Source organism: Lutra lutra, chromosome 1, assembly GCF_902655055.1.
Source record: "Lutra lutra chromosome 1, mLutLut1.2, whole genome shotgun sequence".
NCBI classification, from domain to species: domain Eukaryota; kingdom Metazoa; phylum Chordata; class Mammalia; order Carnivora; family Mustelidae; genus Lutra; species Lutra lutra.
The window spans coordinates 45,827,192-45,851,096 of record NC_062278.1 but is presented as its reverse complement, the minus strand read 5'-3'; the positions used below and the strand labels follow the sequence as shown (position 1 = coordinate 45,851,096).

General features: G+C 33.0%; 1 protein-coding gene across 1 annotated transcript in view; it reads right to left on the bottom strand.

Annotated features, from left to right (window-relative positions):
• Positions 1–23,905, bottom strand: part of EPHA6 (EPH receptor A6) — an 872,902-nt gene that overhangs the window by 775,661 nt on the left and 73,336 nt on the right. The window contains 1 exon segment of the mRNA XM_047722523.1: positions 16,745–16,809. Within this exon segment, the coding sequence (XP_047578479.1) occupies positions 16,745–16,809 (65 nt within the window).

The window sequence follows — 23,905 nt, the reverse complement described above, 5'->3', positions numbered from 1 at the left end:
TTAATGTTAGATACTGAGGATCGACTAGTAACAGGTTAGATAATATTTGTGAAGGTTTACTTTATGTGTTTCACCATTTAAATTTTATTCCTACTCCTTGGTAAAGGATAATAATCTATTGGATGTTCAGAGATTTCAAATCTTAAAAAGCTATTGGAAACCATAGTGTATTAATATTATGTAAGAGAGAAACCATTTTTTGGAATGATATAAACTTTTCTATATCTAGACAGACAAATCACAGCCAGCAGACATGTGATAATATTTAAAAGTATTAGATAAGGATAGTTTCTTAGCCATATGCACAATATTACTACACTAAAACTAGCCTGTTAAGTCCCTGTCCCTAACTACTTAGCCTATGTTCAACAAGAGTAATCTTTTCAAAATGTAAGTCTGCTTACTAAGCTCTATAAATTTATTTTGAAGTTAGGATAATGATAACATGCCTCACCATGGCCTACAAGGCCTTGTTTGTAAATGATACTCACAGCCTCTTTCACCTTCTATGTCTTCTTGCTTGACCTACCTTTGCTTCTTTCTGCTTAACCTGTCTCCTTCCCTCCCCCTACCCTCTCTCTTTCTCTCTGATCTCTACTCACAAAGATCTCCACTCATTTAGTCTCATGTGACTTGCAAATTCTGTTCCCTACTTCCTGAGAAGTGTTTCTTTCCTTCTTTTTTCCTGCCAGCATACTTACTCTCTGTCTTCCTTCCACTGTCACTTAGTGAAGCCCTTTTCTGATTTTCCTGACCAGATTATACCCCAGATTATACCAGATTATACACAAACTTCAGTGGCATCTCTCCTTCATAACATTTATATTTACCAGATTTAAAATTTTATATCTATCATATTTTGTGATTATTTGAATAATGTCTACCTACCATCACTGGTTTTAAGGACAAGAACCATATCTTTGCTTATTATTTTAGTCTTAAAGCCAAGAACAGTTTATAATAAATAGTTGCTAAATGGATGGATAGATATAAAAATTAATGACTTGTTTGAATAAATGCTAGCAATTCTTTTCTCTCTGAATCAATTTTTTTGAACAACTTCTATCATTTGTATCAATAGTCTTTCTTATTTTTTGTATTTTTTAATATCAATAATGGGTAACATCTCTTAGATATCTAACAAAACCAGATTCTGCTTATCCTTCCTCTTTCTAATCTCATGAAGCATACAGTAAATTTTAAAGATACTTTTCTACACACATATAATATATATTAATTTTATATATAAACTCTGGATTTCAGAGGTAACTTGAAGTCATTTCCTGCTAACATTTGTGTTTATTGGGAAAACATCAATACTAAATCACACTGAATACTTTTAAAATTACACAGTGATTACAAACTCATAAAATATACCTTAGAACATAAATACATATTTAATAAATGTTTTCTTTTTTAATAATAAAAAAATGTATACCTATTGTGGAGAATTTTGGAAAAAAATATCAACAAAAAACCAAATGACCCATATTCTCATGACCTAGAGGAAAACGTTCTTAATAAGTGGTTTTATATCTTTTCATGTTTTTTTTTTGCTCTAGCACAGTTTAAACATTAAAAAAGTTTTGCTTTTTATTTCACTCAGTATTACATAAGAAATACTCCAATGTTATTTATGTCTACAACATAAATATAAATTTTAATGGTTGTATAATATGCAACTCCATCACCCTGGCATATGATCTCATCCTCAAGTTAACCATGTGGTTCAAGATGGCTGTGAAGCTCTAGACATCACATCCGTATTCTAGATAGCAAAAGGGGATGCATCAATCCAAAAGGTTTGACCTCAAATTGACAGAGCTCATTTTAAGCAGCCTAGAAATACCACAAAACACCTTCATTTACAACTCCACTTACATCTCATTGACTAGAACATAATGTTTGGTCACAGCTGGCTGCAAAATATGTTAGAAACATTAGGGTTTTTTAGTTCGATCTACTGCTCTCTCAAAATAAAGTTCTGTTAATGAGAGAGTAAAAGGAGAATGGATATTACATGACAACCAGTAGTTTACTCCATTCAACTAAAATCCATTTTCTCTTCTTCCCAGGCTAACTTACATTTTCTGCTTCCCCTGTAATTGGGTATAATAATGTGAATGGGATGTACCCAGTGAAATATGTGCCACTTCTGAACTTTTAAGAAGGAGGATTATCCTCTCCACAGAGAAGAGGAGGAACTCCTGACAACTGGAAATACTGACTTTAGACTATTACGACAGTGAGAATAATAATATTCTTTTGTGTTTAAATTACACATTGGGGTTTATTTTAATACAGCTGACATTACCAGAATATTAGCTATATAATTTATCATCCAAACAAGGAAACTATTAAAAATGAATGGGGCGCAATTAATAATTAGTCTAGGACAGTAACAACAACAACAACAACAAACAGGACATTCCAGGCAAATCAGGACTGGTCATCCAAGCAATTAATATAGTGTTTTTAAATAGAATAAAAAATAACTATTATATGTTTTCTGTACCTATTTCTTTTTGTAAGATCTATAATGTGGGCTTTTTTTTTAAAGATTTTATTTATTTATTTGAAAGAGGGAGAGGGAAGGGGGAGAGGCAGAGAGAGAAGCAGATATACCACTGAGCTCTTTAATAACAAAGAGCCCAACACAGGGCTCAAGGCTTGATCCCAGGATATCCCAAGGATATCCCAGGATATCCTTGATCCCAGGATATGATCCCAGGACCCCAGGATCATGACCTGAGCTGAAGGAATATGTTTAATTGACTGAGCCACTGAGGTGTCCCTAATGTGGTATTTCTTAGAGCACTTCTCAATAGCAACCATGAAAAAATCCCGTCTAATGTGCATCAGAAAGCACTGCTTTTCAGGAAAGCATATAATTTGATTAAATGAATAAAATTATTAAATTGAGCAAAATAAATCAACATAAGATTAATATTACATCTCCAAATGTGGTCTATAGAATGAGCAAACATTCAAAGGAAAACATGTGTGTGCATGTGTCTGTGTATATGTATTTAAATCCTAGTTTCATGCTTGTATTTGAAAGACTTTTTAAATTACACTGATATTATGTTATACATTGCTACCTAATTATAGGTGAACTGAAGACTAAGTTAAGTACTACATTTATGGGCACAACAGATTTTGCTTTGCTAAAATAAAACAAAGTCAAACCATTTTAAGCACCTATTTTGCTTACTATGGTACATTAGTTCAAAATACTAATTGCATGGAATACAGATTACAAAAACCTATTTAACATTTAATGCTGACCTATGCTTTTTGAAGCTTGACTGGTTAACATAAATTTTCTAAAATTTGCAGTCCATCTATCAACCATTAAAAATCCATATGTTCTATTTTTTATCTTCATCTTTAATAACAAAGTGCAGGATTAATAACCATCTGGGGTTAATACTTCCCAGATGTGATTCAGATCATCAACTGTTCTAAACCAGTCATTAATTCTTTGAAAGTATATTAAGTCTTGATTGGGGTTGCTTAAATAGCTTATATGTTCTTTTATAAGCCCTTATTTCATAGGTAAGTATCTTTCCCACCCACCTTTCAACTTTAATTTTAGTGGAAAAAATTGGTAATGAGAAAATGGATTGGATTGTCTAAAATACAAAAATAGGAGTAATGTACTCAAGCTGACAATGCTGAATAAGAATTCAGTTCAATTTTCACAACCATTTAGTCTTTTATTCACAGATGATTTGGCCCAAAGATTATATCAAACTGTTCCAGGACCAATGACAGTTGCAAAATATAGCCTTTAACCAATATCTTATCTAAAATAATTTGCTACTTATATATCTATTCAGCTATCCAAACAAATTTTATTGAACATCTGTCATATGACAATCACTATATTGCCTAATTCAGATACAGATGACACACTCAATCCATCTGAGAGTTCACAATCTGGTAGGAGACAGATATTCAAATATTGCGAAAGAAATGCTATGATACACACCAAGTCCTAGGTATCCCCAAAAAGTAGCTTCCTAATTCAACTTTCTGCAGTATAACTCTCCCCAGAAAAGATGGAAAATCATCTTTGCTTTTAAAGACCAATTAGAAAAAGCCAAAGAAAATAAGATTGGTTGGCAAGAGAACTTTCTAGATAAACTCAATTGCATAGTCTTATAACCAGAAACAGAGTAAGTTACATAGAAGAAATTACAAACGTCTCTGTAGAAAAAGCTGGAGGCAGGAATGGTTGAAGGGCAGGGAATATCAGAGGTAGAAATGAAAGAGCAGCTGTGGGCTGCAGGTAAAGGGGAATCAGGATGAAATAGGGACAAGATTAGATCTTTAGTTTTCAGATCAGTTCTGGCCATAGGATGAGGGGTGCTGGAAAGGCTGGTGGGAGGGGCTGGAGAAAAACGTAAAGCAAGTAGATAATTTAAAACACATCCATGGTGATTTGGAGAAGAAATGAGGAGCAAAGTAATGCTGTAATGATAGAGAATGATTTTAAAGAACTTTAAGGAGGTAGAATCAATAGGATTTGGTGACTGGCTGTGGGGTTTAAGGATGAGTCAATTACTTAAAATATGAAGAATTAAATTTATAAGAACGTCTGGCCCATTATATTTCATCTACTTGTTAAGTGTTTTACTAAAAATCCCTTAGGGTTCATTAAAGAATTTAGCATTTGCATTGTGCCTGCTTTGGATTTAGATGTAGACTTTGTTTATAAATGAAATGGTTTATAAATATCTTGAATGATTCTGGTTAAAATAATTAGAACTTTTTGATAAAACCAGAAGCTGAATTTAGATTATGCAATATGGAAATTCATGTTAAAAGAACAACTGTAAACTCCTCTTGGAAGTAGGAGACTAGAAGATAAAGCTTTATAAGTAACAAGGTAAAAAAAAAAAACACACACACACACACAAAAACAAAGGAAATAAAGGAAAGACTACATTATGTCATTCAATGGTAATTGGGTAAATGAGACCCATACCTTTAAAAACAAATACGCTTGGGGAAAACACCATCAAGAATACACAGAAAAAGGGGCACCTGGGTGGCTCAGTGCGTTAAAGCCTCTGCCTTCGGCCCAGGTCATGATCTCAGGGTCCTGGGATTGAGCTCTGCATCGGGCTCTCTGCTCAGTAGGGAGCCTACCTCCCCCTCTCTCTCTGCCTACCTCTCTGCCTACTTGTGATCTCTGTCTGTCAAATAAATAAATAAAAAGTCTTTTAAAAAGAAAAGAATATACAGAAAAAAATAGCAGAAATACTGGAAAAATGAATTGCATACATACTTATTTTTCAGCTGCCCAGAGAATACGGGCTAATGACATAGCCACATCAATAAATACTTCACATCTGATTTCCTAAATCATCCTTATTGCTTTTCTCTTACTTCTCTTCCTCACCATAGAATCAATCTCTTCATTATCTAATACAAGTTCTTTCAACTGGTGAAAGACAAAGAAGCAACTTATTTATTTGTTTGTTTGTTTGTAACAAACTATAGAAATGATCCCTGTTTATTTTGCAGAGGATGCTATACAGGAAGGAATATTCTGAGAGAGACAGAGAAAAGTACCACAAATCACAGTTTCTCAGCATTATCAACAATAGACAAGTTATGGAAAGAGCCCAAATGTCCAACTGATAAATGGATAAGGAAAATGTGGTATACACACACACACACACACACACATCTATATGATGGAATATAACTCAGCCATAAAAAAGAAAAATCTTGCTATTTGCAGTAATGTGGATGGAGCTAGAGAGTATAATGTTAAGCAAAATAAGTGAGAAAAAGACAAATACTGTCTGACTTCACTCATATGTGAAATTTAAGAAACAAAACAAATGAACATGGAGGGCAAAAAAGAGCCAAACCAAGACAGACTCTTAACTACAGAGAATAAACTAAGTGTTAATGGAGGGGAGATGGGCAGGAGATGGGCTAAATAGGTGATGGAGATTAAGGAGGGACTTGTGATGAGCACTGGGTATTGTATGTAAGTGATGAATCACTAAGTTCTATGCCTGAAACTAATATTACACTGTATATTAACTAACTGGAATTTAAATAAAAACTTGGAAAAAAAAAAAAGAAATCACAGTTGCCCAGATATTAAATATTTTAAAATTTATGCACTCTAATAAGTTGTGCATATTCATTCATCTGCTTCCTCTCACTGCTTACATGCAGGGGAGGTCACTTATCCATGCATGAGTTGATAAAAGAGGGCCTGCATCTCCAGGTAATTAATGTCTCTGTGTTCTCTTCAAGGAAATTCTACCTTCCAAAGGTTTTATGTTTCCTGGCCAGGCTTAAAACAGTGTCAGTGTTTCACTGCCTTCTTCTTGCTGTCACTGCTGCTGTCACCACCACCGCCGCGATCATCATCCTCAGGTTTACAATCTGCCTTTACAATTTGATAGGTCAAGTAAGGGGATTCATTTTAAGAATACCCAAGGACTGAATCTGGAAATGTAGCAGCAACCTGGTCAGCTCTAGAAGTGTTGACGACTCCATCTTCTTCTCATGGTCTTTTCTCTGCATGTGCTATGCTCTCCTCTTCTGCTCCTTTAACTCTCCTTTAACTGCTGCCATTTTCTGCTCTCAGAATTTCTACTTGCACATGACTTCAATTCATTATTCTTCTTTTCTGTATTTTTTTTCTGTATCATTATTCTGTGCTTTTTTCTGTATCATTATTCTCCTTTTCTGTATTTTTCAGTGTATGTATCTTTATGGAACAAGTTTCAGATTGTTCTTATCCTGTAAGGAAATTCCTAAATTCCTAAAAAGGAATGTGATTTAATAATTTAAGGAAATCACATGTAAGAGGTGAGAGGTAGCTAGTTAGCCAATGAACTGCATGACTTTTGATGAGTTTTCCACCTGTCTCAATAAGATGTGGTTGAAGGAGTAGGACATCTTAGCACTAACCATAATGGATAACCTTTAATAAAGACTCTAGGTCAATTTACTTAGAAGATGGTGTGAGAATGACAAATTCTAATATTTCTCTTATTTTTTTCTCTAATTTCACTAACATTTATAATAAACTTATTTCTGTGAGGTGATTTATTTTTTGTTTTTGGATGAGATTACTCCAAATTACACCTAATTAGCTTACAGTCAATAACAGACATGTATAAAGATATGAGACACAAAGGAATAAACACAAAAGAGATACACTAAAGGAATCTTTCTCTAGTTCTTTTCCAAGAGAAAAATATCAAAACGATCTAAACGTGCACCAAATATTCTTATGCCACTAACTAAAAAACTGTCTTTAAAAATTAACCATCTTTTGCTTTGAGACATCTTTTGGTCTTCAAAGATGAATTTATCTTTTTCTCAGCACTTTTCAATAACTACATATCTTTTTATAAAACATCTGTGTCATTTTAACAAGACTGTAACTAGATTAAGACTGCATTTGAACCACCTTATAGGTTATTTTATAGCCTCCACAGCATCAATCACAATGTTGAAACCAATGCATGGTTGTAAGTACACTGAATGACTAATAATCCTGGCTTTGGGATTAAGATGACCCTAGCCTTAACGCCAGTTCCTTCAGTCAATATCACCATAAACTTAGGCAGGTTATAGGACTTTTCTCAGGTTTATTTTTCGCATGTATAAAATGATACTAATAATATTTACTTCACATAGATATTATTAGGACTAAATTTAAAAAAAGTTTATGAAATGTATAAACTTTTATTTATGTCATGGTTCTTACTGCAGAACTGTGACATTAATAATTTGAACATTCTGAGACAGAAATTTGCATTGGGTCTCCTGTGAAGCCAAGATACATGGAACTAAATTTCTAAGAGCTCCCAGGAATGTCATGGTCTACTTACTACTCAACCTGTACACCACAGAAAAGCTCTGAAGTCTTCCTTTATTGATTTGTAAAGAATAATAGCAATAATGCCAGGTAAACAGAGGCATAAGAACTTGATTTACTTTTTTTTGGATTAAATGAACTTAAAAATAAAGCCAACCACAACTGGTAATAAAGATCAAGTGAAAAATTTAGACCGTTCACTGCATAAAAACAGAAGGTGGGGAAAATTAAAATCATAATTTGCAAAACTACTTAAGCAAATGTTTCAGCCAATTATATAATGTCTATGACAGTTGAAAATGTAAGGAACCACTTCAAAATATGCCAGAGCATTCAGTTCTTCTTAACAAGGCCTGCCTCAGGAGAAACTATTTTATCAAAGCCTACCCTACTTGAAGGAAGGAAAATGGGTCCAGCAGGCTCTAGCTTTCCATGTAGAAAGAGGAAAATAGCCAACTCCAACTCCCTCTGGCCATGCTATCCCACCTAATGGTGAAGTTCAGAGTCCAGGGGCACTGGCTCACCAAAAGAAAGAGGCCCAATTATAGAACTAGAGAACACTCTCCCACCCCCAACTCCTCACTACTATATTACAGAGGTCTGCTGACCTCAGTTTCTTTTACTCAGATATCATGTCCACCTTTTAATAACAAATTACAAGATGTGCTAAAAAGCAAAAATAAAACCACTGGTTGAAGAGACTGAAGAAGCATTAGAACCAGTCAGATATAGCAAGAATGTTAGAATTATCAGACCAGGAATTGTTAAAAGTTATGCTGAGTGTTTAATAGATAAAGAAGACAATGTGCAAGAAAAAATGGGTAATGTAGAGAAATAAATGAATCAAGTCCCTTGCAGGGACTCCACACTGGGCATGGAGCCTACTTAACATTCTCTCTCTCTCTCTCTCTCTGTCTCCCTCTGCCCCTCCCCACTGCTCATATGGGCTCTTGCACTTAAAAAAAAAAAAAAAAAAGTCTCTGAGTTTGAGAATATGGCAATAGAAACTTCTAAAACTGAAGAGCAATTTCTTTCAAATGTGAACCATAGACTGAAATTAATATGATGGATATTTAGAAACGACTACATGCTGAGAAGTTTCTTAGAAGAAAAACTATTTAGGTACCAGTTTTGAAAGCAGTAAGTGAAACAACCCATTTTTTAAAATGTTATAACCAAAGCTTATATTTTCAGAATTCAAACACACATGTATAAGTTTTCAGTAATTTCAATGTATTATAAAATGCATAAAAATGCAACACTGAAGTCTGCTATGATAAATTGGTTCCTATGATATAAAATATAGAAATTACAAACAAAAATAGAAATTAATTATTAGTAGGCATTCCATTCCTTATCACTAATACATTCTATCTTTGGTTTCTCAACTTTGGAACAATGATATTAGGAAATGCCTGGCTCTAAAATATGGAACACAGTACCTATTCACAGAGTTTAATTGTAATGTAAGACTCTTTTATTATAAAAATCTTTCATTTTTGTTCACTATAAAGATCATTAGCAACTGAATTATATGTTCACTTATAGTTTTATTTAGACATGAATGACCTGTACCCTAGTCTCATAAACACTCCAGGGTAAATTTCCTAATACCAATTTACTATGTTTAACAGATAAGATCGTATATCTTGTATCATCTTGCATTATACAAACCCTAAAGGTTATCTAAGTCACAACCTGCAAAAATGCATATATATTTGAATTCAATATTTTCCATCTGAGTTTTCTAATCTCTAATTATCATAATTAATAGAAAATTCAACTTAATATATCCAACAGCACTTTTTTTTTCTATTAGTATTCAATTTTCTCTTAAATCTTTTTGTTAAGGTGTACTTCACTGTTGAAAAGGAAGCTTGATTTTGAGTATTGGAGTGTCTATAATCATGCCCACTACAACTTTGTAAAAAGATCTGATCTACTATATATACAAGTAGTCAAAACAGGAGAGTGGGGGAAAAAAATCTGGGATAAGCGAACCTTTCATTTTCTTGCCAACAATATTACTAAAAATAAAAATAAATAGTGAAAAATCTTGACTAAGATTTTTAGTCAACTAAGGTTGACTAAGAGCTTAAAAATCAAGTTCTTGCATCAACATTAAGTATTTGTAATACTTAATCAAATAATACCTTATAGAATTATTATTATTATTATTATAAAATGTTATCTTTTAACTCTCAGATTTTACTAGGTGTAAGTACTGTTAATAATTGGTATGCAGTTACCCAAACAAGTCATTTATCTTTTTGATTACAGTATCAAAACTAAAAAGCCACAGGGCTATTAAATCTTAAGTAGTATCAAATATAATTTTAAAAGCTCAAAGAAAACAATGTAAGTCTTTAATCACCAAGTTTCTTTTTTATGTTATGAAGTCTTTCATTTTTCTAGTGGGTAGCAGTTACTTTTTATTAGTCAGAATTAATATTAAGCCAGAGTGCCCCAATGTGACATACCCCACTGTTATATGGCATTGCATGGGAATCCATCTGTAACGCATATTAAGGATTTTGAATGTCACATTCAACTACGGATCTTCTTATTGTATCACTCTCTTTCATCTACAATGTTACATATTGGCTAAAATGAAATTGGAAGAAAAATATCAAAGGAAAGGAGTAAACATGAATAAATGTTTCAAGAAAATTTATATAATTTTTCTTTAACACCTTTTCAGATTATGAGAACACATTCAAGAGATATATTTTTTCAAGTTCTTCTTTAGTACAAAGGTATTGTATGAACAGTATCTTTCATGTTTCTTTTTTTCTCATTAGTATTAAAATGGTATGACTTCTTTTTTTTTTTTTTAAAGATTTTATTTATTTATTTGACAGAGAGAAATCACAAGTAGGCAGAGAGGCAGGCAGAGAGAGAGGAGGAAGCAGGCTCCCTGCTGAGCAGAAAGCCCGATGTGGGGCTTGAACCCAGTACCTGGGATCATGACCTGAGCCGAAGGCAGTGGCTTAACCCACTGAGCCACCCAGGCGCCCCTAAAATGGTATGACTTCTTAAAGACTATCTTCTTCCCAGGAGATTTTTAAAATTAAATAGGTCTTTCAGTTTTGCAAGGAGTAAGATTTAGTATTAACCAGGTATTAGTTATAGCAAATGAAAAATCCAGAACATATGCCTGTGCTTAATATTTATGAAAATTTTCTTCAGTATTCACTAACAACTTCTATAGTGCTATGCAAAAATTTCTATTCATGTAGCATTCTTTCATTGATTATCATAGCACTATTAGCTACTCTGCTATATTATCATAATTTTATTATGTTAGTGTAGTACACTAACAGATCAAGGATGGAAGGGACAGTTACAGGATAAAGTTCTTAAGAGCTTTAAATTATGTAGCCATAAAATTCTTTTTTTTTAAGATTTTATTTATTCATTTGACAGACAGAGATCACAAGTATGCAGAGAAGCAGGCAGAGAGAGGAGGAAGCAGGCAAAGAGAGAGGAGGAAGCAGGCTCTCTGCTGAGCAGAGAACCAGATGTGGGGTTCGATCCCAGGACCCTGGGATCATGACCTGAGCATAACGCAGAGTCTTTAACCCACTGAGCTACCCAGGCGCCCCAGTAGACATAAAATTCTTGACATCAGACCATGAGAGTACAGTGTTAAGAATTATAACCAGTGGTTACCAAAATCTTTGATATATTCATTCTTTTCTAACACCAAGCCTCATTCTATATACAAGTATAATTATTCTATTTCACTTCATTCTCAATACATCAATAATGTCCTATTACCTATCTTTTGAACGTCCTTTCCTAACAATTTTCTAAGGAGTCTTTCATTTCCCACAGGTGTACGTTATTATAAAAAAAAAAAAAGTTAATACTTTTTGTTTGTTTAACTGAATCCAGAAAGTTTTTACTTTTACTTGTATGTACTGGGACTGAGCTATACACTAAGTCAATTAAGACACTGAAATTCTAAGTCTTCCACAATATGGTTAGCCTACAGTCACTGTCTTATTTCCCACAAAACCTTCACTCCAAGCACACAAATTATTTTCAACTTTCCCAAAACTTAATGTGCACATTTAAAGAATGTTGTGCCTTTCTTCAAGTTATTCTCTTTGCCTAACAGAAGCTTTCCAGCCTCTTGTCCAACCCATATAGGATTCCTTCACAGTTTAGCAGAAAGAGCTAATGTCATCCATATACCACATACCAATGTTGCCTGACCAGAATTAATCCCTCCCTTCATTATCCTTTCACAAACCATTATGCAAAACTGCTTGAAGACAGTCTCTGACCTTATGATTGTGCAGTACGATCTCTATACTATGAGGCTTCTGGAGCTATGTGAGCACTCTAACAAGATACTTGGCACAAAGAGCATAAAATGGAAGTTTGTCAAATTGAATTGTGGACCTCATGTATTTTAAATATTGGTGCAAATGAGTTGCAAATGACAAGCAAGCATTTCAGTAAATATAAACATATATATATTTTTTTCATTTTTGCAAGCCTAAGAATTCATTTGTTCAAGACTACTCGCTTATCTATGTTCCACATTATCTAACCAAAGGTGCTTACCTCCTACTCAAATAACCAGTAATGGTTTTAGTCACAGACACTGTAAATGTCTACTCCATTTAGAAGCATGATACTAGGTAGGATAGCTATTTTAAGTAAAAAAAAAAAAAAAAATCTATAAAGCCATTTATTAAATCACATATTTTTATATAGTATATAATTTAAAAAAATGTCTCTTAGTTTAAATCTTTATAGAAAATTTATCAGTTGAAAAGTTATTCCTAGGAAATACTTCAGAGAAATACCAATTACTTGATATCATAAAGTTGCCAAATTTATCATCTAGTTGTCTTTTTTACCCATGATATATTTGTGAAACCAACTCAAGTAGTGTCTCTGAAAAAAAGTCAACTTTAGTTAAAATGGCCATTCATATTAGCATGCTTCAATAAACCTGACAACCTGAAAAAAGTCATACAATTTCAAATAGATGTAATTACAATTTTAATATACAGATATAAATGGTAGTTTAAATGTTATAAACTGAGACATAAAAAATTCTTTTTTAAAAAGATTTATTTATCTGAGAGTGTGAGAAAGAGAGAGAGAGAGGAAGAATGGGGGGCAGGGGGACAGAGGGAGAGGGGAAAAGGAGGCTCAAGCAGACTCTATGCTGAGTGTGGAGCCCAATGGAGGGGCTTGATCTCACAACCCTGAGATCATGACCTGAGTCGAAACCAGGAGTTGGACACTTAATTGGATGCATCACTCAGGTACCCCTTCAAAAAATATTTCTAAGGTATCTAAATACTGCTGTTTATTGGACTATAAGCGTTTTTATACAGATCATACAGACATGAAAATTACATTTTACTTGGTTACCAGGAACATTACACACATTAAGCATTGAATAATTTCTGAGATATTGGTGACCAGCAACACTATAGTTTGTTCTAACAGAAAATACTACTAAAGCATAAGGCTTAAGTGGAAGAAATCAAAACAGTGATAGCCTTGTCTTATTTTTACACATGTGAAGAATTTTATGAATACTGCAGCATTTCTCAGGTATAGGTGGAACCAAGTTTAACCCTCAATTGTTTCATTTAATAGCTATATAAATGTGGATGAATTACTCAAACACTCTGAATCTCTGCTTCTTCATTGTTAAACTGGGAATAATGATTCTCAGAGTTTCTGTAAGATTTGAAAGTGCTCAATAAATATTCTCTTAAAATGTTATAAACTGGGGCGCCTGGGTGGCTCAGTGGGTTAAAGCCTCTGCCTTCGGCTCAGGTCATGATCCCAGGGTCCTGGGATCGAGCCCCACATCGAGCCCCGCATCGGGCTCTCTGCTCAGCAGGGAGCCTGCTTCCTCCTCTCTCTCGCTCTCTCTCGCTCTCTCTCGCTCTCTCTGCCTGCCTCTCTGCCTACTTGTGATCTCTGTCTGTCAAGTTAAAAAAAAATGTTATAAACTGATTTTAAATAGATTTTAAATTATTTAACTAACATTCAAGATTTCTCATTCTCACTATTTTTAAAGCCTTTTTCAAAGTTCTTCATCCTTATTATTTCCTTGTTTTAACCTATAAAGAGCTTTAAGTAAACTTCATTCTCGTCAGTAATATACCCACTTCACTAAAAGAGAAATTGAAGCTGTATGTTTTCTTTAAAACTTAAGTAAATGATCTGTCCATTTTACTGTTTCCCTGGATTTACCTTTGTTTCACCTAATTCATGTAGCTTCATCTATATCTATTATAAACTATGTCCATATGCTCTCATTTTCAAGTTTTCCTACTGCTTTCACTTGCTATGTGTGCACTGTTTGAGGGATAATCTAAAAGTATGATAGCTCATTCCAAAAGTGACATTCCAAGGTAACTGAGTATTCAATTTACATCTTAATATCTGAATCCCTGTGTGATTTTTCCCTCTGTAGTTTATACATATTGGTCACTGGCCTTTATATTTACAAAGTAGAATCTTACAGGAAATAAAAAGCATATATGTGTGTTAATGGTAAGAATCTGCTTGGCTTAGAATTTTTGCTGCACTAATTCTTAGCTCTGTAATCTTGTAAAGGTTATTTAATGTACCTGAGTCTCGATTTCCATATCTTTCAATGGGGTAAAATTATTCTTGATTTCTAGGACTCATGTGAGTAACTGCTTTGAACAAAGCCTAGCATATGGTAAATGCTTGATAAGTATTAACCATCTCTTCCTTTTTCACCTTATTCTATCCTATTTATTTTCTCCTATATTCTCCTTCCTTTCTTCTTTCTCCCTCTCCTCCTGCAAATCCATGGCTGGTGTCCAAAATGTTCATCTCAGTCAAGTACTATGTTTATCAAGGGGAGAAAAGAAATCTGAATCAATTATGCAAATATTAGCAGAAATAATTGACCTTTCATGAAGTTTCCAATTCTCCACTCTGTTACCAGTGCCATGATGAAGATGCAGGCTTTAATCAGAAATAACTTAGTTCAAATTAGATCCCATCACTCACTACTCGGCCTAAAACTTGGTATTTTGCATTCCTTACCCTCTTTAAGGCAAGATTTCTCTGACTGGGAAACAGAACTAAGATATACCTCATCAGGCTATTGTGAAAATAAAACGTAAAATTCTTAGTGCAGTGTCTGCAAATAGAAAACTTTGGGGTAAGCATTACTTTTCAGACAATTCTGCCCCTTCCCTCAGTAGTAAACCAGAAATAGTAGGGAAAAAAAAATCTCCCTTTCACAACACCTATGACAAGATCAGTAAGAAAACAACAGCAGTAAGTTTATTTGTAACTTTTTAAGTCCTTGTCTCCTCCTCACCAGTTCACTTTGAAATGCAGTCTGGTCAAGACAAATACAATCACTGCAGCAGGGATGTAACTTCTTCTGTCCCTCACACAATTCTTTGGTTATGACAACATGAAGCCAGAGATAATATAACCACTAGTATTTTTTGTCATTAAAAAAAAAAATGGAAAAGTAGTACTTATAAACTTTATAAGTTCTTACAAATTACTTTGTATACTGACAAAAGAAACATATATATATGTATATATACATATATATTATCTTCCAAGATATGCATATATCTTGGAAGATAATTTTTTAAAAAATGTTTCATTCACTTCTTGAAATTAACTGTAATAAACTAGACATGCTTAGTACAGCTAATAAATATTGATGTTTAATGAAAATAAGATGATGAATGTATATAGCTTCAAAGATATATTTTCAGAAATGGTTTGATGAGAGCTTTTTGAGAATAAGATGAAAATTTCGGAAAAAATAAAATCAGTCTATAAAACAAACCAATCTAAAGAGACAAATATCCTGTTAAAAAAAGAGAGGAAAATTTAATTCTTCATAGAAAATTATAGTTGAAAATACACATATTAAATGAGTAACTATTGCTATAAAAAGTCAAATTCAAACAATATTTGAATGATTCTAAAGAAATAAAACATTTTCAGTCAATTTCTTTTAGGGTTAAATTTGCAGATGTAATGGAAAAAGCAATGTAAAAATATCAACTAAGAATCTGGTGAATGAAAAAAATGCAATTTCTGAAAAAAGGAAGAAAAGCTAACCCAAGTATATCTGAATAACCGCTAACTACCTCCATTACTGAAAATTTTTCTAAATTAGACAAAATCTAATAAAAACTTCACAAACCACACTTTTACTTTAACTTGAAATTTTAAAAAAAGGAATAGAAATACATTGCAATGTCAAAATGATACAAAATACATTAAACCATATAAAAAAGCAGTTCTAACCACAGCTAAAAAGATATCAGTACTTGAAAATTTGTGGTTTGTGAATTACACACCCTTAAATTACACATGCCTTTCAAAAGCAAGAACTCAGCTAACAAAAACCCAATCATAATATTTCTTTCTGTCAAGTTCAAAAAACACATACTACTTTAGTACGCTCATGTTTTCTAATAAAACACAAATTGTTAATATCTGTAAAGTCCACTTATGATCATTTAAAGTTTGTTTATGGACAAATACTCACTGAGGTTACCCAGTTTAATAAACCTGTATATAAAAATCTCTCTTGAACTTATACACAGAAATTTTTTCTGAGAAAACATTTATATGGGAAACAGTCTAATGTTACTTTATATATATAAAGATTATATTAAAAAATGACTAATCTAAAAGAAGCAAAGATTTTTATACAATATTCTCATTGGTTACAAGTTCTAACTGCATTTTAATCTTTTCTTTGGGATTTTAGTTATATGCTAAAATTAATACTAACTGCAGCCCAAATCCACTATCTTTTAACTATTATAACAGACCCTAAAAACCTAGCAAGGATGAAAAATTTAAAAACATAATTAAACTTACCCCATTTAATGGATATGTTTTCCATCCTAGCTCTCCCAGCACAGTTGTTGTATCAAGTAACACAACTGGAATTAAAAAGAAAAAAAAAAGTACATGAATTTCACAATTGATGTAAAAATGTTATTTAAATCATTAATGCCAACTATATTTACTATTACTCATTGCATTAATTTTAATATGCTGCATTACTTACTATAAAATTAACTGTATACTAAATACTAATGTAATAATAATACCAAGTCATGATAAAATACATGAGGTAATTATAGCTTATTTTCAAAATATGTAACTTGTGTTTAACAATGCTAAATAAAACAGATAACTGAGAAACAGACCTAAAAGTCATTTTTAATACCTGGCTTTTAAAACTGATAAATGTTGATGGAGGTAATCGAGATGATGTTACTGCCAGTTGACCCTTGAGCTGGACCCAGGCAATAGGGGGTCTCCTCACTCCCCTCCCCCATCCTCAGAATGTAAGCTCTGCCTGCTGTTTCCCTAGTGGGAGCTGGTTCCAAGGACATAGCCTTGAGAGAGCAACATGTTGTTGAGACCACGTGGATAGTATACATGAAGAACCCAGTTACGGCTTCTATGAAAACCTTAAGATTCTGGTGGGTGGGTGTGGAAATCTTGCAGCTGCCTGAGACAGGTAAGTTCCCTTGCTTATTAGCCCTCCCACCTACCAATTTGGAGTGGTCTGTTTCTTTCTGCACTCTCTCTTGGCCTCTGTGAACAGGGGGGCCAGTTTGGGGACAAATAATGAAATAATCATCTTTGTTTTCCCTACCACTTTCATATATAGTCTTTTTATACCACATTAAAGAAAGAAAAACTGTGTTAAAGCAGGCTTCTGTAGTTTTTTCATGTTACTAAATGCCCTTATATTTGATTTGCAAAGTATGAAAACAAGTCATTTTTTAATAAACCTACTATCTTTAAAGCATAGATTACATTATTATTGTACATGCAGGTATACTAACAGCTGAGGCAAATGCAAAAACAAAATCCATGCATCTTTTTCCCTGACCAAAAGTTACTCACAATCTGATCAAAACTCAGACATAAAAACAAATGATTAGAACATAGTCTGTTAAATTTTATTTTTTTTATTTATTTTTTTTAAAGATTTTATTTATTTATTTGACAGAGAGAAATCACAAGTAAGCAGAGAGGCAGGCAGAGAGGAGGAAGCAGGCTCCCCGCTGAGCAGAAAGCCCAATGTGGGGCTCTAACCCAGGACCTGGGATCATGATCTGAGCCGAAGGCAGCGGCTTAACCCACTGAGCCACCCAGGCGCCCCAGTCTGTTAAATTTTAAAATGGAAGATTATATAAAAGCCTAGCAATTAAGTTACATTAGAGCTAGTATGGAGGTCTGGGAGAATTTCACAAAGGAGATGCAATTTGAGCTGACCCAGGACAAAGGGACTTTCAATTAGATGTGATAAGAAACAAATGATTTACTTTTAGAATAAAGTAACCGAGCTATAACTAAATCATTTTTCGGTTGCTGGAATCAGGACTAAGAATGGGCATTATTTGGGGAACTAGCAGGATAGAAATGAGGTTGGAAAGTTAGAGATCGAATGGGGAGGATTTTTGTGGTGTTTCCAGCAAGATAAATGTGTAGGGTCCATGACTCAGACCTTTATTTTTAACTACTACCTCTAAGTCCCCTAGATGCCAGTAGGCCACAGATTATAGTCTGAGAAACAATGCTTTGATATTTCATCATGAGTTTTAGATCTTCACATAGTTAAGAAGTGGGGTTTTCTATTTGTAGTTTTAAAAAGTTCCACTGAAAGTATGCTATTTGGTGTCTATTGTAAGGATTCTGTGGTTTTTCTTATTTGAATCACTATGTTTTATTCATTTTTTAAAAGATTTTACTTATTTATTTGACAGAATGAAGAAGATCACAAGTAGGCAGAGAGACAGGCAGAGAGAGAGGGGAAGCAGGTTCCCTGCTGAGCAGAGAGCACAATGTGGGATAAGTATAAAGCCATACATCAATTTCTGAGATGAACACTAATTACTCATTGTAGAATATTCTTTCAGTAATGTTAAAATGAGTTGACTAAATACACATTTGTAAAACTAAACTGTAATTTTTTAAATTTTATTGTGAAAATTTCTCAAACATATTTTAGAATGTAGATGAAAAACAGTAAAATGAGCCCTCATGCACTCATCACCCAGATTCACTAATTACCAACATACAGTCAATCTTCATCTATATATCTTTACCTACTCTCTCTCACTGAAGAATTTCTTTGAAGCAAATTTCAGTAATAATCATCTATAAAAATGTAGTGTATATTTATGATAAAGACTCCCTTTAATATAGTGATAATATTTTAGTTTATTACTATAAATAGCAATTCCTTAATATCATCAAATATCCAGTGTTTAATATCCCTATAGTCTCAACTTAACTTGAACAGAAAAATCAAGGTCCAAGTAAATGCAATCTATTGCAGTGAGTTGATATTGTTCTTTGTTTTTTTTAAACTATAATTTCGCTCATTAACTTTTTTAAAGTTAGATTTATTGAGGTTATGGTTTACTTATAATTTAAAAATTCACCCTTTTAAAATGTATGTTTCTATGAATTGTGACAAACTCCCACATCCATGTAACCCCTGCTACAATCAAGCTATGGAATATTTCCATCACCCCTAAAATTTCCCTTGTGACCTTTATGGTGAATCCCTTCCACAGCCCAGCCACTGGCAACCACTGATTTAATTTCTGTCCCTGATTTTTGCCTTTCCCAAAATGTCAAACCAACAAAATCATATAGTATGAAACCTTTTGAGTCTGGTTCTTTCATGTAGCGTAATGCATTTGAGATTCATCTATGTCGTTGCACGTATCAATAGTTGGCTTTTTACTGCTGAAAGTATTCTATTGTATGGAATTCCCTACTTGATGCAAATGTGAGCTATTTCCAGTTGGGAATGTTATAAATTAAGCCAGTATAAACTTTCATGTATAGATTTTTATATGACCTTAGGCTTTTACTTCTCCATGGTAATAGGGAATTACTGGGCTATAGGGAGAACGTTTTTTATTTATTTGTCAGACAGAGAGAGAGGACATGCAAAAGGAGGTGGAGTGGCAGGGAGAGAGAGAAGCAGATGCCCTACGGAGCAAGGAGCCTTATGTGGGATTTGATCCCAGGATCTTACGGTCATGACCTGAACCAAAGGCAAAGGCTTAACCAACTGATCCACCCAGGTGTCCTAAGAATGCTTATTTTTAAGAAACTGCCCAATTGTATTTCAAAATGGCATTAGCAGAATATGGTTTTCCAGTTGCTTCACATCCTTAGCAGGATTTGGTCTTGTCCAGCTTTTTTTTTTTTTTTTTAAGATTTTATTTATTTATTTGACAGAGAGAGACACAGCAAGAGAGAGAATGCAAGCAGGGGGAGTGGATAAGGGAGAAGCAGGCTTCCTACTGAGCAGGGAGCCCTATGTGTGGCTCAATCCCAGGACCCTGGGATCATGCCCTGAGCCAAAGGCAGAGCCTTAATGACTGAGCCACCAGATACCCCAATGTACTGTCTAGTTTTTTAAAGGCATTCTAAGAGATGTGTGATGATATTTCATTGTTTTTTTTTTTTACATATTTCATCAATTACTAGCCAGTTATCTTTTTCACTCCTTGAAATCAAACTTACTAAAAAAAAAAAGGTTATTTTGTCCCACATTCTAGGTTTTTCTAGTTGTGAGATACCATTCAACATGTCCCCTATTCCCTTTATTTTCTTTAAACTGGTAGATTTAGTAGCTTGATCAGATTCAAGGAACATACCAATGTCTACTAGGGTCATGTCAAAAAAACTTGGGAACCAAATTTCATAGGCTTTCACTGGCCAAAAATGGATAATGTAATCATACACACAAGGTTAATGCATTCATAATGATTCATAATGATAAAATATACCTACCAATAACTTTTGCAGAATACTAAGAAAGCATTACATTTTAAAAACTGGTAAGCAATCTGAAAACAATAAAACATTTATTTTGCTTTTTCTATATAAACTACTTATGAATAAAGAAATAGTTAATGAAGGAACTTTTCTCTTATTGAAATAGTTCAGGTAATAAAAGAAGGAATGACTGAATTAGGCTATCCCATTTTCTACTCCTAATGAATTAATATATTTAGCTAATGGTTTTCAATGGCTGCTTGCATCACCTAAAGAGAAAAAAGGACACATAAAAGGCTAGAGCTTTTTAAAAAGTTTCCTTTATAGTTTCATTTATTTCCTATTAACATACAATTCTAACAAGCCTGGAAGTAAAAGAAAGTACAATAAAGATGATATATACATATATATGTATATGTCATATATACAAACCCACACACACACACACACACACACATATATATATATATATATATATATATATATACATTCATTCTCACACACACACACAAATTATACAAAAATATTTGATGGGATTTGGGTTCACTCAGTATAACAATCTCACATGTTAGATAAAAAAACTAAAGATATCATTATAATAAATACTCAAAGCTAAAAGTTTATCTCATTATCAAATGAAAGTTATTTTCATTTTTGGTATATGCTACTGAAAATAATTCAGAAGTATTAAAGACCAGCATGCAGTTCTGGATACTCAAAAGTTCAATGTAACTCATTTAGCACATTTATATTTTTGAAATACATCATTATTTCCCTGCAGGCTGGCAAAATAATGATAATAATTCACAGTCACCATAGGAAGAATTTTCTATGTTATTTTCTTCTTGATGTAATCACCACATTGTCCTAAAAGTTCTTTCGTTTTTAAAATACCCAACTAACAGATGAGAAAACTGACCTTCAGAAGGTTAAGTAGTTTTCCTTGATATCAGAAACAGATTTGGATTCCAACCGAGGAGACTGATGCTAGACTGTCCTTTGTATGTCCTTTAATGTTGTAAAACATTCATAACCTTTAAATTTCTCAAGTGTTTTTCTTCTTACCCTTTATAAAAGTTTTTAATTTAAATTCCACTTCGTTAACATAGAGTGTAATATTAGTGTAAGGTGTACAGTACAGTGATTCAACATTTCCATACAACACCTGGTACTCATCACAAGTGCACATCTTCACTCCCCCATCACCTATCTTATCCATGTCCTACCCCCATCCCCTCTGGCAACCATGAGTTTGTTCGGTATAGTTAAGAGTCTGTTTCTTGATTTCCCTCCCTCACTTTAACTTTTGCAGATACAGAGAAACATCACTATTTCTTTCGCTGATCCAAAATCTTTTATCCTAGTTTTTTCATCGATGTCTTCTACAGAAATTTATGGGTATTACATATAAATCATACCATTTAAATCAATGGGTTTATTAGAGCAAAGCATTCAAAAATCTCTAACACTAAAGTCTGCCAACAAAGATTCATTTTTCATAGACTGGCAAATTAATTAATTGCTTAGTTGATATAATTTATTTTTTTTTCTAAAACACTGTTAGGCTGCTTGGTTCTTGATATTTAACATTTATAAACTGTGAGGTATATGCATTTCAAAACAAACAAAAAAGGAAAATATGTATATATCTACAAAAGTGTAGAACCTTAGGATTTTCTTCTTATTAGCTTCAAGAAGCAAGATTTATATAATTACTTTATTTTCTTCTTTAAACTGAAATCATACCTTTTCAAAATTCATAGGAACAGTAAAATTTCAGTTGCCTTCCTGACAAATGAATGAGAAACTGATATTAAAATAAAACTAAGGAGTTTGATATTTTTCATACCTTTACATGTGATAAATGTTTAAATTTTACTATTTGTTTCATATATAAAACCCCCACAAATTCAGGATTTTCAGGCACACTAATTGTATTGAACCCAGCAAGGTGAGAGCTCCTCCTGCTGGCTTCAAACAAGAGTTATCTAGTCCCTACCAGTGCAAAAATACTGTAAACTTAAAGATGAAAAAACCACTATGTTGACATAAACTTCAATAAAAAGTCAATACTTTTTTATTTTTAATTTAATGGAATGCTTTTAAACATGGCACAATTAATACCTATTATTTATGTAAGGAGTGCATATGAAAATATAGTTATTCATATTATCAATAAGAAGTTGGATAAATCAAAAATAAGTGCAAGAAGTAGTAGGTTAGTGGTATCAAAATAAAGTGAAAATATGTTTGTTTAGTAAGCAACATAATTCATAGAATATGTTTGCTAAACTACACATAATTTTCCCATTAACTTTTAGAAATAAATTTCTGGAATATGGTATTTCTCTCTGAAAATATCTCTTAATTTTTTAGTACTCCCTTTACTCATTCTTTTGGAAATTACAAGAAAATTTCATTGTGTTCTAAAAGAAGATAGCAAATGTTAAAGACAAGACTGATAGTACTGGATTAAATGAGACTAATGTGTACCTAAAATTAAAAAGCTCAATGCTAATTTCTTGCCCTTGGATAATTTATCAAGTCTTTATTTACATCCCTTTTAATAAGCTTAAGAGATATTTATTTTAAAAACAATTAACATATAGGTTTATAGTATATAATAGGTCATCTCTACTCCAACTGCACAATAAAAAGGACAGGATTTTATTTGTAATTATTTTGACAAATTAAGCAAAACAGATCAATTGACCCACTAAGAAAGTAGTTATGCTTTTAGGATAATTTCATTGTAAAAAATCGAGTTAATGGCATGTGAATTGAGTCCAAAGATTTACCAATATCCTCCAACAGACTTCATGTGAAAAAGAACAAGGTATTTCTTCTTATAATCATTCAATTTAGAGCCTTTATTTCACAAATAAATCCCAGAAGGTAAAGTTACCTAGTTACTTAGTAACAACATAGTAGTAGAGGCTTTTGATAGTTAATTCCAGTCATGTTCCACTGACTGTAACACACCCTACTAACCCCCATAGTTCCGAACAAACTAGTTAATAGACAAAGGGGCTGTTTCTGACATAATGACCAGATACAACATAGTCAGAGAATACTTTTGATTATAGATAGACATGCATATACATGTATGCATATGTATATGTATATATTTTTTATTTCTAACTTTTCTATTTTGTCATCCTGTTTATATTCTGCTTTAAACTGACACTCACATTACAACATTAAACAATTTAGTTTTAG